General features: G+C 40.8%; 1 protein-coding gene across 2 annotated transcripts; it reads left to right on the top strand.

Moving 5' to 3' along the window:
• Positions 1-105: 105 nt before the first annotated feature.
• dapk2b (death-associated protein kinase 2b) lies at positions 106-13,840 on the top strand. 2 transcript variants are annotated; one of them, XM_038706066.1, is made up of 12 exons: positions 106-258; positions 873-1,018; positions 6,928-7,149; positions 7,910-8,048; positions 9,062-9,191; positions 9,296-9,344; positions 9,437-9,463; positions 9,567-9,719; positions 10,155-10,200; positions 12,580-12,669; positions 12,754-12,834; positions 13,644-13,840. In XM_038706066.1, the coding sequence occupies exons 2-12, from the start codon at positions 942-944 to the stop codon at positions 13,719-13,721; spliced, it is 1,092 nt and encodes a 363-aa protein (XP_038561994.1). In that variant the 5' UTR covers positions 106-258; positions 873-941; the 3' UTR covers positions 13,722-13,840. The 2 variants fall into 2 exon arrangements, with proteins under 2 accessions (XP_038561994.1, XP_038561993.1); XM_038706065.1 differs by lacking the exons at positions 12,580-12,669; positions 12,754-12,834; positions 13,644-13,840 and adding an exon at positions 10,913-12,396.
• Positions 13,841-15,638: the final 1,798 nt, after the last annotated feature.

Below are 15,638 nucleotides of genomic sequence, written 5' to 3'. Positions count from 1 at the left end.
TTAAATACTTGTTGTACTTGCTGGTCATCTTTATTGATAGCCTGCCTCGCTCATGCTGCAGTTTCATAATAGAGCCATAGGGGGGAGGGACTTCTGCAGACACAAAAGCCTGATGGTGCTGCCATAAGTAACAGAAAACAACAGAGACGCTAAAAGAGCGGTTTTGTATCTGAACTGCAGCCATGAGGACACCAGACCAGCTGTAGGAGACGTGGGAAACGATACAAGCTTGTTATCAGCTCTGTGTCTGACAGAAAGGTAAGACATAAGGTTTGGCTGCAGTTAGTTTATGAAGCCACTTCAAGTGTGATGTGAAACTTACCAGATAGGAAGTCTGTGGTATTTCAATTTGTGAACAGCTTTTGTCTTCACATGTTATGTATGTATATACTTGTTCATTCATATAATCTACAATTAATTACTTTTCTATTAACTATATAGTGTTTTTATTAGTTGCAAAGTGTATGTAGCTGCCAGTGTCAGCCTTTTAACAAAACAAAATGTTTCACAACAGGAACAAATTTCAGAGATAGACTGACCTAATTACCCGAAAGGCTCTTTTCTGTTAATTTGTAATCCTGTTATAATCACAGAAAATAAACACTGTTATACTGGCCAGCTGAGCACAGTTGTATGAGTTATACAATATTACATTTTAAAGCCAATAATCTGTATTTAGACAACTGAAAGACAGACCAAGTGTGCTTTTTATTTCCTTTGCTGGTCAAGTTCTAGTGTTTAGGCTTTCTCAACAGGCAGGTGAAAGCAGGTACAAATCTGAAATGGAATGCTATACAGCAAGCTGGAACATGTAGTAAATATTTTCATAGCTCCATGAAGAATTGAACAGGAACATCTGTTTGGATCAGCAGGGTTGGGCTTGTGGAGAACGGGAAGAAGACCGGCTTTGGTGGTGCATATCAAGGAGATAAATTCCATCAATGAAGACATCTGGTATGGCAGAATTCAAGCAACAGAATGTGGATGATTTCTATGAAATTGGAGAAGCACTAGGAAGGTGAGTATTTTTCAGAGTTTTTCAATGAAGCGTGGACAGGAAAAGATATTTAATTGCAGCTCATAGTGACTGTGTGAGTCAGAGTGTGATTCAGCTCTCGTCTGCATGCCTCATGATGCAGTGGTCCTTGTGCGTACATATGCAAACAGCTGGCTTGTTTAAGCTTGAAATGGGGAGTGTCGCTGTGTTTAAGGAGGTTGAAGTTTACAGCAAAAGATAAAGTTTCAAAAGTAAATGCACTCTAAGAAAACAAGCTCTGTTTTGCCATGATATGTTCACTCCAGGAACGATAATAAAATCTGATTTGGCGCTGGGTGGTGGATTGATGTGTTGAAGTTGAGTGTTGAGGAGGAGTGTTAATTAAGCTGTACAGAGTGACATCAATTAAACTGTGCCACTTGGGGAAATAAATTAAAGGAAGTTGGCATGGTGTAATATGGATTGAGGAAGCTACAAATCCATTTTGCACGGAAGGACAGCTTAGGCATGTGCACCACTTGCTAACAGACAGAGAGGGTGTGAAAGGATAATATACACTGTGTCCCAGTATTTACTGGTCGTTCACTTTACAGCTTCAATGACACACCCTGGTTTTGTGTCCAGAATTCACACTCATTCTCAGTCATTGCATTTTATATTGAAGATGCTGTCATTTTCAAATAAGGCACCATTTATAAGTTGCAGCTAATTGAAATTAAACTTTATTAATGGTCAAAAAAACAATGTTCTAATGCTTTACAGATCAGCTCTAAGCCATTAAAATGGACTTACTTTCTGGGAAAGAGCTGCAGAACTTCTGGACCTATATGCATTTATTAACAATTTATTAACAATTATATATTATCAGAATCCTTTATTAATGGCGTATCACAATCTAGAACTGCAGATGATTTTCCAACATTGTAGGAACCTTCCTGACTAATGAAGGACAAAGAAAGTGCCATACTGGGCACAACCTGGTAAATCAAAAGTTGTTCTTGTCAATTGCTTTTAATTCTAAGTATAAAAGATTAGTGAATAATTAGTGAACATTAATAAAGCAATAAGTTATTCTCACGCACTTTTGTAAAAAGTTTATTAAGTCCTTTCTTAAGTGTTCGTAAACCCTTTATATAGAGTGACTTATTGGAGACCAATACCCGTAAATAAAAGGAAATATATTTTATGTAGTTTAAAGACTGACATTATCACTGTGTTGTGGTTTAGCTGAAAACATGTTGCTTGAAAAGACGACTCAGCTGTGAGCTGAGCTTTGTATATGTTTATGAGAAGCTCGAAGCTGTGGTTAAAAGCCACAGATGCCTGCATCTGAAAACGAAAAAAGGTGTTTTCAGTCACAGAACGTGTCTGAGAATTTTAACACCAATTCAGCAGATTGATTTCTTTGTCTGTAGTTCTTCTGTCTTGTTGTGACAGCTTTGTAGCGAGTTTTGTAGGATGCAGCCCACCCCACCCACAGTTTGTGAGAGCCTCATGGCATCAGACCTCTCCACTATACACCACAGTGGAACTGTTACTCAATCGTCCACACAAGAGGGTGGGGAAATTTGATGAGAGTGGCCAAAAATGGATCTGTGGGAAGGTTCTGTGCAATATGGAACTGTTGAGCCATTTGCTAAAGGAAAATCAATTCATCATATGATTCCCCAATTGACAGCTTTTAATGTCACAGGGCCCCACTCAGTTGTACTTGTGTTTCTTTCTGCTATTGATGGAGAGTTTTGGTAAACCTATATGTAAAACAACCCTTGGCCTGAGACGCATATACTCACAACTGTACCTGTCTTACCATCTGAGTGATGACACTGATGATGACATACAGTGGGAAGTGTCACAGTGTGAGCCAACAGCTGCCATAGGCACTCCCGCAAGACTGGTGAGACTTGTAACCTATTACACAAGTGACTGCCAAGGCAAGGCAGAGAAAGAAAGGATTTATTGTAACGGTTTCGTGAAAACACCTAAGAATTACCTTTACTATAACCATTGCTAGATACTGCGGTGGGCATGAAACATTTAGTGAATGAAAAAACATCATCTTTGCTAGTCATTGTCAAACAATGACAAAAATTCACAGGATGCTCTGTTGGACAGGAAGTGCCATTTGTCTTTGCATGCCTCAACAAAAATAAAAGACTTCCTCCTAATTTTAAAATCTATAGTCTAAATACTGCACTTACATCATAGTTGATGAGAATCCTTCACAGGTTTCACATTGGTTAGTACAGAAAGTTGTAAGTCTGTGGTGTTTTAGCTTGCTACAGATGGCAATGTCAGTCTGTCAGTCGGTCCACCACTTTGGTCCAGACTGAAATGTCTGAGGATGAATCTTACTGACTTTGGTGTTCCTCTGATGTTTCCTGTTGCGCTACCATGGGGTTGACATTTGAGGTTTTTAGTGAAATCTCTCAACAACTAATGGATGAACTGCAGTGGGATTTGGTACATACATCCAAGTCCACTTCAGGATGAATTGTAATAACTTTGGTGATCTTAACTTTTCATTTAGTTCCACAGTCAGGTCAAATTATACCTGCAAAACAAACACAACATTCTCATAATTTGCAGCTGTAGGCTACTTTGTGTTTAGTGCTAATTAGCAAAAGTTAGCATGCTAACACACTAAAGTAAGATGGTGAACATGGCAAACATACCTGCTAAACATCGGCATTATAACATCGTCATTGTAAGCATGCTAAAGTTAGCATTCAGCTGAAAGTACCACTGTCCCTTCAGTCTCAGTTAGCCTGGCTAAAGACTCTTGTTATTAAATTACTCCAGCTGAATGCAGGAACACAGCAAAGGCCACACCACACTAAAGTGTTTCCGAATTTGTCTCAGGGGACTGTGATATTTGTATTTTCTAGAAATACTGGGAAGATAAGTGCAGAAAGAAATGAATTGGAGAAATGTTTTCAGTTTGCAGAAGTTGATTGTCTTTTTAGAGGATGCAGGGAGGGCAGTGATGCATACTTAAGGCCGCATAGAGCGGATGTGTTGAAGTGAAAAGAAGCAAACAGGTGCTGCTGATGAATGCAGTTAAGTGCTAGAATTTCTCCAAAGGGATTTACTGTACATGACATCTATAGCACGAGCAGCAAGCATGCTTGTACAAGGAACTGGACAAGAATGAGTGTAGTCAGCTCAGCTCTGAGGGCCAGACATTCCTGCTGTTGAGTGGGTGAAAAATGTGTTTATTCAGTGCAGCCTGATGGAGGGAACTCCATGCCGACCTCTTGTACACTGACATTTGTCAAGTTCCTGTTTGACAGGGGCTGACATCGGACCATTTCAAAACAAGTGGGACTCTAGAGTATCTTTGATATATTCTATAATATATATAAGAAGGTTGAGCTGCTTCTCCTTCACTTTCAATGTACAGATACTAAGACAGGGCTTGGCCAATTATGAATCTGGCTGTCTTTGTCAGGCTGCCCCAGAGATTGTTAGGTTGAGAAATGTATTTAAATATTGGGCCGGCGCCACTTGTCCAAGCATTCCTCCAACCTTAGCTGTGGATAATGACCTTCAGCTGTTGGAAGTGGAAACTCTGTGGGGAGATGGTACTTTCAGCACCACTGGCCGGCTTAGAGCTAAGACAGCCGGCACGCCTGGCCTGTTGTGGAATACCACTCCCAGCATCACTGCTCTCTCCACTGTTACTCTACACTTCCTAAGATCAATAGTTGTAAGGTAAAGCCCTTGGACTGACATTTGTGTTGTGCAGTTTCTCACATTTGGGCTATACAACAGCAATATCTGCAAGGGGTAATTCTATTCAGACTTGCTTAACAGGCAAATAAATGGACACAATTGCTGTTTCTGCCATGTGACAGCTCCTCCCCTCTGGGTACTTTATGCCTGTTTTTGCAAGTGGAATCCATTCAGTGACTTAGCCTCCCCTTCAGTTCACACTTTATTGTAGTCATCTCTAACAGGGTCAGACCTTCAGGGATGTTACAGGGGTGGAAATGTCCTGTGAATAGAGCAGATAGAGATTCCATGCTGCTGCTCTGCTTCAGGACCCCACCCGTCCTGTTTTTAGTTTTCCTTTGCAACCTATGAGTGACTCTTTGAAGACCATTGTTACGACGTATAGCCCTCCCCCACCCCTCTCTCCTTCTCTTTTGCATTCTCTGCTGGGTTGGGACATGTACACACTGAAATCTGATCTTGTTTTTGTTGCCGTGATATGAAGCATAATAATAACTTCCTGGGGCTTTGTGCTTAAGTAGGTACTGCTCTAATGCATACAATCAATTGGTCAAAAACATTCGTTGTTATGAGAAACTCCTGTACAATCAAATATGATACAATTCAGGTGCCCTGAAATTAATACTACTTTGTGTTTTGAAGCTCATAAAGTTGTTTTTCTTTTCATACTATGTCAAAGAAATGTTGGTTTGAATATTTGAGGCCCTCATTAGTGTATCTGTACTCGACTTCATAATATTGGAAGTTGTTCCGCATATTTTATCCTCCAGTGTATTACAGAATTATTGAAGGGCTGGGCTTGCATGGTGAAAGAACACCTCAGCAACTGTTGTTTTGTTGTTTTTTAGTTTAATAAAAAGTCTAAATCTCTTTAGTGGATCCATATGCTTTCGGACAGCTTTCATCCAGTAGCTTCTCCCAGCACTCCTCCTTTCCACTCTTCTTCCTTTTACCACTCCTCTGGGCTCAGCAGGCTTTTTCCTTCTCCCCAGGAGCAGCAGTGAGGTAGCAGGTGGAGATTGAGCCTGTGGGCTGGGGCTATTATTAGCCCACTAGACACCATGATGATAGTGGACACAGGCTGGACAGCCTCTCACAGCCACCCTGAAATCTCTGTGTGGACAGTTGTGTTCAAAACATGAAATGCCTGCCAGTTATTATCACTTTCCTCTCTCTCTCTGTTCTTTCACAATGTTTAAAAATACACAGTGTCTTTATTGCATTGAAGAATTTGCAGTCCACAGACCTTTATCCATTCATCCTAGTCACTATTCTGTATACATACAAGAATGAATGTTCCCCTTCTGTCTTCTGTCAAAGATAACGTTCATCTTCCCCACTCAGAAACTTTTTGCCAGCTCTGCCACCACACCCACCCTCATGTGTTACAGAGGATCGGTCGAGGGCTGAAAACAGGCTTGTTTTCAGAATCTGAATCTATAGAGTGGGCAGGTCAGCCAGCAGCAGCAGGAAGCGTGTAAAGCAGCAGGAGTGGCAGCAGGCTTAGTCAAGTCTGAGATTACAGGTGCTGGTCTGATAATAAAGCCATGGAGATTCACCACATATATTTAACTGGGCGACAGTGCAGGAGGATGTTTTCACACTTCTCATTCAGTCTCTCAGTGGGTCACATATTAGTGAAATGACTCTTTAGTTATGCCAGGGGAGAGTGGCAATAAAGGAAAAAGTTTACTGGTAGAGTCAAGCATGCAATATAAGAGCACAGTGAAAAGTGAAAGAATAATCCACAAAATGATAGCCTCTAAGCACACACCTCTGTTGTGAAATAATCAGAGTTTGGGGGATTGTATTCAGTGGACTGATCTCTCAAGGATGGCTAGAAATTTGTCAGGAAGGTTGCTTGATTGGGAGGACAGCAGCTCTGTCCACATTGCCAGCTTGTCTGATTGTTCTCTGTCTTGCTGGAAAACAGGAAGTGATGGACTATACCTCAATATTTCAGCTAGTTTTGACATTCGGCTTCCTCCCTGACGTCTGTCTTCACCAATAGCTATATCCTGTTGTTAAGTGCTGTACCTTGAATAATTATACCTATAGAATACTCAACACAAGAGACGACAAAACTTAACACATAGTAGTAGTAATAGTGATGAAATCTGTGGTTATGATTAGAGGCACAGTATTTATCATATAATGATGGCTGATCTTTTTTTCTTCTTCTTCTGTGTCTGCAGTGGGCAATTTGCAATTGTCAAACACTGTATAGAGAAGAGTACAGGGAATAAATATGCAGCCAAGTTTATCAAGAAGCGCCAGAGTCGAGCCAGCAGACGTGGTGTAAGGAGAGAGGAAATCGAGAGGGAAGTGGACATCCTGCAGCAGCTACATCACCCCAACATTGTAGAGCTACATGATGTGTTTGAGAACCGCACAGACGTGGTGCTCATCCTCGAACTGTGAGTCATTTCAGTTTAACAATACATCAAAATATCTGCACAGTTAAAAGAAGGATTTTGTACATGCATGCCAAATCATCCCAGTGTTAAATCTTAAACATCTCTAAAGAAACTGCTTAACATGGTGCACAGCATTTTGCATGGTGCAGTCATTTTAAGATTTATGCTGGTAAAGTTTTGTAAAGTTTTTCTCAAGGTACATAGCGTGTTTGGTGAACCTGTTTACTGAAAACCTTTTGCCAAGATCACATGTGCTAGAAACAACCCGAACATCTCTTACAGAGTCAATAAGGCTTGTGTTGAAAAGAAGCCTCAGTGGGCCCCGTCTGGGTCCAGCAAGTGCCTGGGAACATGGAGGGCACAATTAGGACTAAATCCAATCAAAGCAGGGGTGAACTGACTGACAGAACGGCTCCTTTTAGATGCAGGATGACACACTGTGCGTCATTCAGTTGATTATGTTTTCTTTGTATGAATGTCATGGTTATGGGCTGGCAGCTAGTCAAAGGACACTTTATGTACCTTTTTTCAGCAGTTTTTCAAGGCTTTTACTATGAAAAGGTTGAGAACAGTGATTGATATGTAGGGCAGACCCACATTGTTACTATATACAAGCATATCTAAGGCATCCTAAACCAGTGCCTCCAAATCCCTCACTTTAGATAATGTTCAAGAGAGCCATAGCTTCAGATTAGGCCACAGGATGAGTCTCTAAGTGTGTGTGTGTGTGTGTGTGTGTGTGTGTGTGTGTTTTTTACAGGGTGTCTGGAGGAGAGCTGTTCGATTTCTTGGCGCAGAAGGAGTCTCTCAGTGAAGAGGAGGCCACTCAGTTTATCAAACAGATCCTAGATGGAGTCCAGTACCTCCACTCCAAAAGAATCTCACATTTTGATCTGAAGGTACAACATATTCCCTCTGTGCATCGCATGTAAATCTCTGTTTGTCTCCTGATGAAGATAAAGTTATTTACCTCCACGGCTACTGAACTGTGCGTACACGCAAGGTTAAACAGGACTTAATGTTAAATATATATATAGTAAGTGTCTAATGTACGAGCCGGTAGACTCTCTCCATTCTGAATCACACATCCTTCCTGTTTTCTGTGGCGGAGGTCCAGACTCTCCGATACAGACACCACAAGGTTATCTCTTTACTTTCAGAAAGCAGTGTCTCCCACACTACTGTCTGTTAGTCACTGTCCTGTTTTTCTGCAGCTGCACTCTTGATGCTCTTCATTTGGCAAGCCATCAGTTCACAATGATAGATCTGTGCACGCATTTCTGCTTAACATTTTCAAATCGGATGAGGAAAATTTGATCTATCTGTACTGACTGGATGTTTGATTGTGACCTTTACATTGATTTATAAGAATCCAGAGCAACACAGTAAAGCCTGAACTATGTTAAGTCTGCAAAATAAATATGCTTAATAGCTTAAAGGGGAAAGTTTGACATTTTAATAAATTAGCATATTTGCTATGCTTTCATGAGTTGAGATGAGAAGATTAATGCCAGCTATGTGGAGCTCCTGTTTGCAGCTGGATAACTTACTGTTGCTTAGCACAAAGACTGGAAACAGCTAGCATGGCTCTGTCCAAAAGGGACAAAATCACCTGCTAGCAGGAGATCCGTATTTAGCGTGCAGGCATGAGACTAGTATGAATCTTCTAATCTAACTCTCGACAAGAATGCGAATAAACTAAATTTTCAAAATGTTGAACTTTCCATTTAATATTTCACACTCACAAGTATGACTGTAACCGTTACTGATGTTTTTCTTTAATGCTTACACAAAAGGCGACTTTAACAAGGTAACTTGTTTTACTCAATGTTGTTTATGTATTGCCCAATTTCGGATTTAACAGAAATCTGTGGTCAAAAGTGCCTCTCTGTTTGTTCTTTTTGCACTTCAGCCTGAAAATATAATGCTGCTGGACAGGAATGTTCCTCTACCCCGCATCAAGATCATAGACTTTGGACTGGCTCACAAAATGGAAGCTGGGGCAGATTTCAAAAACATTTTTGGAACCCCTGAATTTGTTGGCAAGTGTTTTTATATTAGATATGTTTGTAGTGGAGGACATTTCAAGAGGAGGCTTGGTGTTTGGCCTATTTGTGATGCAGGAGTATGTGCTGTCTATTTTCAGCTCCAGAGATAGTCAACTATGAGCCACTGGGATTGGAGGCAGACATGTGGTAAGAGCCTTTAATTATATCTGACTCTGCTGCCTTCCATACAACATGCTGCAGTGCATAACTTTGGATTAACCTTGTGCTGTTTTTCACAGGAGCATTGGAGTCATCACATATATACTGTAAGTTGGGATGATTCGTGATTGTGAGTGGGAATTTAAATGTTCCTTGAGAGATTATCAAGGAGGGTGAATGAGGGTGTGAATGTTTGTGCTGTTGTTTCAGTTTGAGTGGCGCTTCACCTTTCCTCGGTGACACGAAGCAGGAGACGCTGGGAAACATCTCGGCAGTGAACTACGAGTTTGACGAAGAGTTCTTTAGTAATACAAGTGAGCTGGCCAAGAACTTCATCAGGCAGCTCCTGGAGAAGGACACGAGGTAAAAGAACTGACAAACAGCTGAAGGCCAAAGGTCAATTCTGACAATTCCAACACAAAGCCCAGCATTTAAAGTTTCGCTGCAATTAATCCTAAGCGCATTAAGTGTGCAGACCTGATCCAAATGAGAAAGAAAGGCCAGCCAGTCCACAGAAATCTAGAGCAAGGGTTTACACAATGTGATACACTAAATAAAATTATTATTTACACCTATGAATTACAACAGGCAAAACACTGTGTGATACTTGTCTCTCTTCTTCTTGTTGCTTAACATGTGTTTTGATTTAAATGCAACTCCAGGAAACTTAATATCCCTGTGAAAGCTAAGACCGGGTCCTAATGTGTTCCTGAGAGATTCACATCCTAAAGCATGACTGCTCACTGTGTTCTGATAGAGTTGCCCCAGTGTATTTACTCAGCTGCATTTTCATTTTAGAAAACGGATGACCATACATGAGGCCCTCAACCATCCTTGGATTAAGGTATGCACTGGATTTATGTCTATTATAGAATGTTTTTATATTCTCAAAAACTACCGTCAGCACCTCACTTCCTGCTACATGTGAAGCAACATTTAACAGCTAACGTCAAAGGTAACATATGGATAACAGGTTTGTTTCTCATAAAATGTTTGACCTGAGGCTCAAAAAGTACACAACCCCTTTTGATATAAGTTCTGATTATGTTCTGGCCTGTTGAAAACATACGTCATCACAGTCGCTGTATATTGTTTTTATCACTGCACCACACCCTCTCTCTCACCCTTCACCTATGAACACACTTAGCTCCAAACATCTTGTACAGCTCTCTTTTGCAGTCTGAAAAAGTCATTTTGTCTAGCAATTCAAGTGATCAAGACCTCACTAATTGTTGTTGTTTTTAATGGCATGGACATTTAACAACCTGAAATGTTGAAGAAGCCTACTCCAACATTAGCTGCATGTGAATGGTGTTTTGCTGTGGAGTCCCCATCCTGTTTGGATACAAGCATGAAGCCAGGAAACATAACCCACTCAACAGGAATGTTCATTATTTTTTGCTGCTCTTACCTGCCATGGCTTTTGCTGAAGGGTCACACACTAATCCATACAGTGCCACATCTGCTGGAATATCCCCCCATGTGTGTTTTCAAGATGCAACAATGAGATAGCCTCTCACTCAGTGTCCTCCCCCCCTCCATCCTTCTGTCTGAAGTCCTGTGACTACATGGAAGAAGATAGCACTGCCCCTGAGGCTGAGAAGAAAGCAGAGCAGCTGAAGACGAAGCGTCTAAAGGAGTACACCATCCAGTCTCACTCCAGTGTGGCCCAGAACAACACATATGCCAACTTTGAGCGTTTTGCTCATGTGGTGGAGGATGTCAGTCTGATGGAGACGGGGCTTTCAGAGGTGGCAAGAGCCCACCACGCTCTGCAGGGGGACATAGAAGCACTGCTCTCCATCTACAACGACAAGGAGGCCTGGTACAAGGAGGAGAGCGAGACTGCGAGGAAGCAGCTGTCCCAGATCCACTACGACTTCCATAAAGTGGAGGCCACAAGGAGGCTGCTGCAGGAGGACGTGAAGGCTATAGATGCCAGTCTGGAGAGCGTCAGTGGGAAGTACAGCCAGAGGCAGAGTCAGCTGGACGCTCTGAGGCAGGAGCTGAACTCTGAGCTGCAGTGGCTGCAGGAGGTGATGAGCTCTCTGCAGCTGGATGGTGCCAACAGCAGCATCCACAGCAGCAGTTTGAATACGGAAGTGAAGTAGGGGCTGACGGAGCTGCTGCATCAGTCCTGCAGGAGGGAACTGTGCCCTGAGGCCAAACAGCCACTCACAGAGTCTGGCTAACATACAGAAATTAAGACACACTTTTATTGACCTTAAAAAGCTAACAGAGTTTTTGAAAATATTTAAATTCAACAAAAACCTTTCAATGTATAGCTTTGTACCTTTTCTTTATTTCTATTTTACTTTTGTGTGAACTCTGTACGATACTTTTCAGTTAAAGTAATAGGAATTTGCGGAAATCCACATTTTGCATACTTACAGAGAGTTAAATGATATTTCTGTTATATCTAACAAACAGATATGAGAGTGGCGTCTATCTTCTCATCTAACTCTGGGCAAGAAAGCAAATAAGCATACTTCCTTTTCCTATTTATGCACTTTTCCTGTTTGATTAAGCGGGTTTGGTTTCTTTTTTATTTTGACAAGTAATGATAATGATGATGATTAGAAATGTTTTTACTCTGTTATGGATAGAAGAAGGATAAAACAGCAATTCTTTTCAATGGGATGTATAAGAAGTTAACAATTTTTTTATTGATTTATTTTTTCATTCCATTCTAATTTTTTAGACTGTATATTGATTTTTTTTTCTAGTGGTTAATTGTAAAGTTATGTGTCTAGTCATAAATGTTTTTTGTTTCAGATTATTTTTCATAGATTTAAATATGCACTTTTACTTAAGGTTGTATTTATTTATTTATTTTAAAAACCTTTCTTATTTCTTTCTTGGAGATGTTCTATGAGCCGACAGGAAAAACAACATCTATGATAAAACTGTTTGTTTTAAAATGTGTCACATCCTTATCAGTGGTTTTAGCTTTTCATCAGATATACACACTTCATGCATTTGCTGTGCACACTGACATTTTTCACTGTTGTCTACACACTGAAATAAAGGTTCATCATTTATTATGTATCTCATTAACAAATCCTTACCATTTGTGTTCTGAGATTTCAGTATGTTTCCTGTTGTACCTCAGATTATAGTGTCAAAATTAGATCAGTACCATAGCATTTTGTTTTTTGAACATGCTTGAACGTTTGATATCAGTATGATGTCTGTTATTTCATCCTTCATTGTGTCTCTGCAGCCTCTGAATCCCAGACAGGCCATGGTGAAGAGATTGTCAGTGGTCAACTTGGAGAACTTTAAGAGACAGTATGCCAGACGCAGATGGAAGGTAAAATAGCAATCAGGTTTCTATAAAAAATGTCACTATGATTGATGTTGACAGATATTCCCTTTGCTTTTATCTGTTCATCAGCTGTCATTCAGAATTGTAGCTCTGTGCAACCACTTAACTCGGATCATGAAGAAGGGCCACAAGCTGCCTGAGCAGGATGGGGTAAGAACTCACCTTTGTCAAGCTAACAGGAAATGGCTCAGTCTGGACTTAAAGTAACAGTTTGACATTTAGGAAATTTTGCACATTTACTTTCTTACTGAGAGTTAGTTGGGGGACTCTACTCTCCTGTCTTTATGATAAATATGAATCTACAGCCAGAAGCTGGTTAGCCTAATTTAGCATAGCATGAAGACTGGAAACAGGGTGAAACAGCTAACCCGGCTCTGTATAAAGGTAACAAAATCCGCCTACCAGCACCTCGAATTATCTCGTTATATCTCTTGTGTTTAATCCATACAAAAATTGAGGTTTAAAAGTGACAAGTTGTAGTTTTACTAGGGATTATGTGCCGGAAGATTTCCAGGAACAGTGACATCCTGGAGTCTTGAAGTCACCATGAGGTTGCATTAATCTACTTCAGGAAATCACCCCTCACGACCAAGAAGGCCAGCACATGACCCTTTGTCAAAAAATTGTTTATGCCTCTGTTTTTGTATGGATTAAACAAACAAGAAATTAAGTGTCAATTTGTCAATTTGTGAGCTTTGGAGATGCTGGTAGGTGGAATTTTTTACTTTAAGACAGAGCCCCCCCGTTCCGTTTCCTTTTGTGCAAAGCCAAGCTAACTGGCTGCTGGCTGAAGCCTTATATTTACCGTACTGTACAAACATAAGAGTGGAATCAATCTTCTCAACTAGCTCACAGCAAGAAATTAAATGAAAGCATTTCCCCCCTACAACAAAATAATCTTTATATTTTGTAGGTCCCTAGAACTGTCATCACCAACTCAAACATTTTGATTATTTCAGAGGGATTGTGAAAGTGACCAAGAAGAGGAAAACTCCACGAGGCGACCGAGGACCAGAAAGAGAAGCAGCACTTCCTGAGAACAACAACCAGCGACAAGTGTTTCGGTCAACGATGTTCCGGTTGCGAAACAGTGACTTTGCACCTTTTTGACGCATGCTTATCAGCTGTTACTTGTCATAAAGGATCAGCTACAGTATTTGTTTGAGTGACTGAGTGTAAAAGCAGCATTTTCATGGGTCAAGGCAACTTTGTTTGGTGACCCACAAAACCTGCAGATCATCTGCTGTAGGTTGATAGCATTCTGTCATTTCTCATTTTTATTTTCTTGCATTAGAAGATATAACTGGATTACTGTTGACAGGAACTGAAATACACAACACACACACAAGAATGTAGGCAGCTTCCTCTAATGACCGCAGTCTTAAAAGTCCCTCAGCTGTTGTTTAACAGCTGAGTGTTGACAGAGAGTTAGATTATTTTCTTTTTATTGTGCAGGCTGCATGTGGGGGTTTACAAGAGGTGCATTGTCCAAAGCTAAAACGGTTTAGCACTGCAGGATGACCAGATGGTAGCAGATCTTCATAACCAAATTTTTACATGTTGTTCTGCTTAACATACAGCAACATCTGTGTAAACTCACGGTTATACCGTTAACCTCTTCATTTACCACATCAGAATTACTTACCTACAGCCTGTACACAATACAGAGCTGTCTGTTTACTGTATTTAACTAGGATATTTTAAATTACTATAAATTACTCATGTCCAATGGGACAATAATTGCATTTCATTTTGTTACACATAAAGACAGTTCATAAATACTTCACATACACTCACTGGCCACTTAACAGGTACACCTCGCTAGTAACAGGTGGGATCCCTTTTGCATTCAGAACTGCCTTAATTCTTTGTTGCACACTTTCAACAAGGTGTTGGAAACATTCCTCAGAGACTTTGGTCCATATTGACATGATAGCATCATGCAGTTGCTGCAGATTTGTCAACTGCACATCCATGATGCAAATCTCCCGGTCCACTACATCCCAAAGGTGCTCTATTGGATTGAGATCTGGTGACTGTGGAGGTCACTGGAGTACAGTGAATTCATTGTCATGTTCAAGAAGGCAGTTTTAGATGATTAGAGCTTTGTGACATGGTGTGTTATCCTGCTGGAAGTAGCCATCAGAAGATGGGTACGCTGTGGTCATAAAGGGATGGACATGGTCAGCAACAATACTCAGGTAGGCTGTTGCATTTAAATGATGCTCAAGTGGTATTAAGGAGCCCACAGTGTGCCAAGAAAATATCCCCCACTCCATTACACCACCACCAACCTCAACCGTTGACACAAGGCAGGATGGATCCATGCCTTCATGTTGTCTACGCCCAATTTTTGACCCTACCATCTGAATGTCACAGCTGATATCAAGACTCATCAGACCAGGCAACGTTTTTTTCAATCTTCTATTGTCCAATTTTGGTGAGCCTGTGAAGTGTAGCCTCAGTGTCCTGTTCTTAGCTAACAGGAGTGGCACCCGGTGTGGTCTTCTGCTGCTGTAGCCCGTCTGCTTCAAAGTTCAAAGATGTGCCTTTCTGTCATCTCGAACCAGTTTGCACAATCTCCTCTGAACTCTGACATCAACAAGGCATTTTCATCCACACAACTGCCACTCACTGGATATTTTTTCAGACCATTCTCTGTAAACCCTAGAGTTTGTTGTGTGTGAAAATTCCAGTAGTTCAGCAGTTTCTGAAATACCCAGACCAGCTAGTCTGGCACCAACAACCATGCCACGTTGAAAGTCACTTAAAATCACTTTCTTCCCATTCTGATGCTCGGTTTGAACTTCAGCAAGTTGTCCTGGCCACGTGTACATGCCTAAATGCATTGAGTTGCTGCCATGTGATTGGCTGATTAGCTATTTGTGCTGATAAGCAATTAAACAGGTGTACCTAATAAAGTGGCCAGTAAGTGTATAAACATAGTTGAAGTT

Source organism: Micropterus salmoides, unplaced genomic scaffold (genome assembly GCF_014851395.1).
Source record: "Micropterus salmoides isolate LMB-PRFRI ecotype aquatic unplaced genomic scaffold, ASM1485139v1 Ms_hic_scaffold_8, whole genome shotgun sequence".
NCBI lineage: Eukaryota > Metazoa > Chordata > Actinopteri > Centrarchiformes > Centrarchidae > Micropterus > Micropterus salmoides.
The sequence above is the reverse complement of the archived record's forward strand: the minus strand, read 5'-3'. Positions and strand labels throughout refer to the sequence as shown.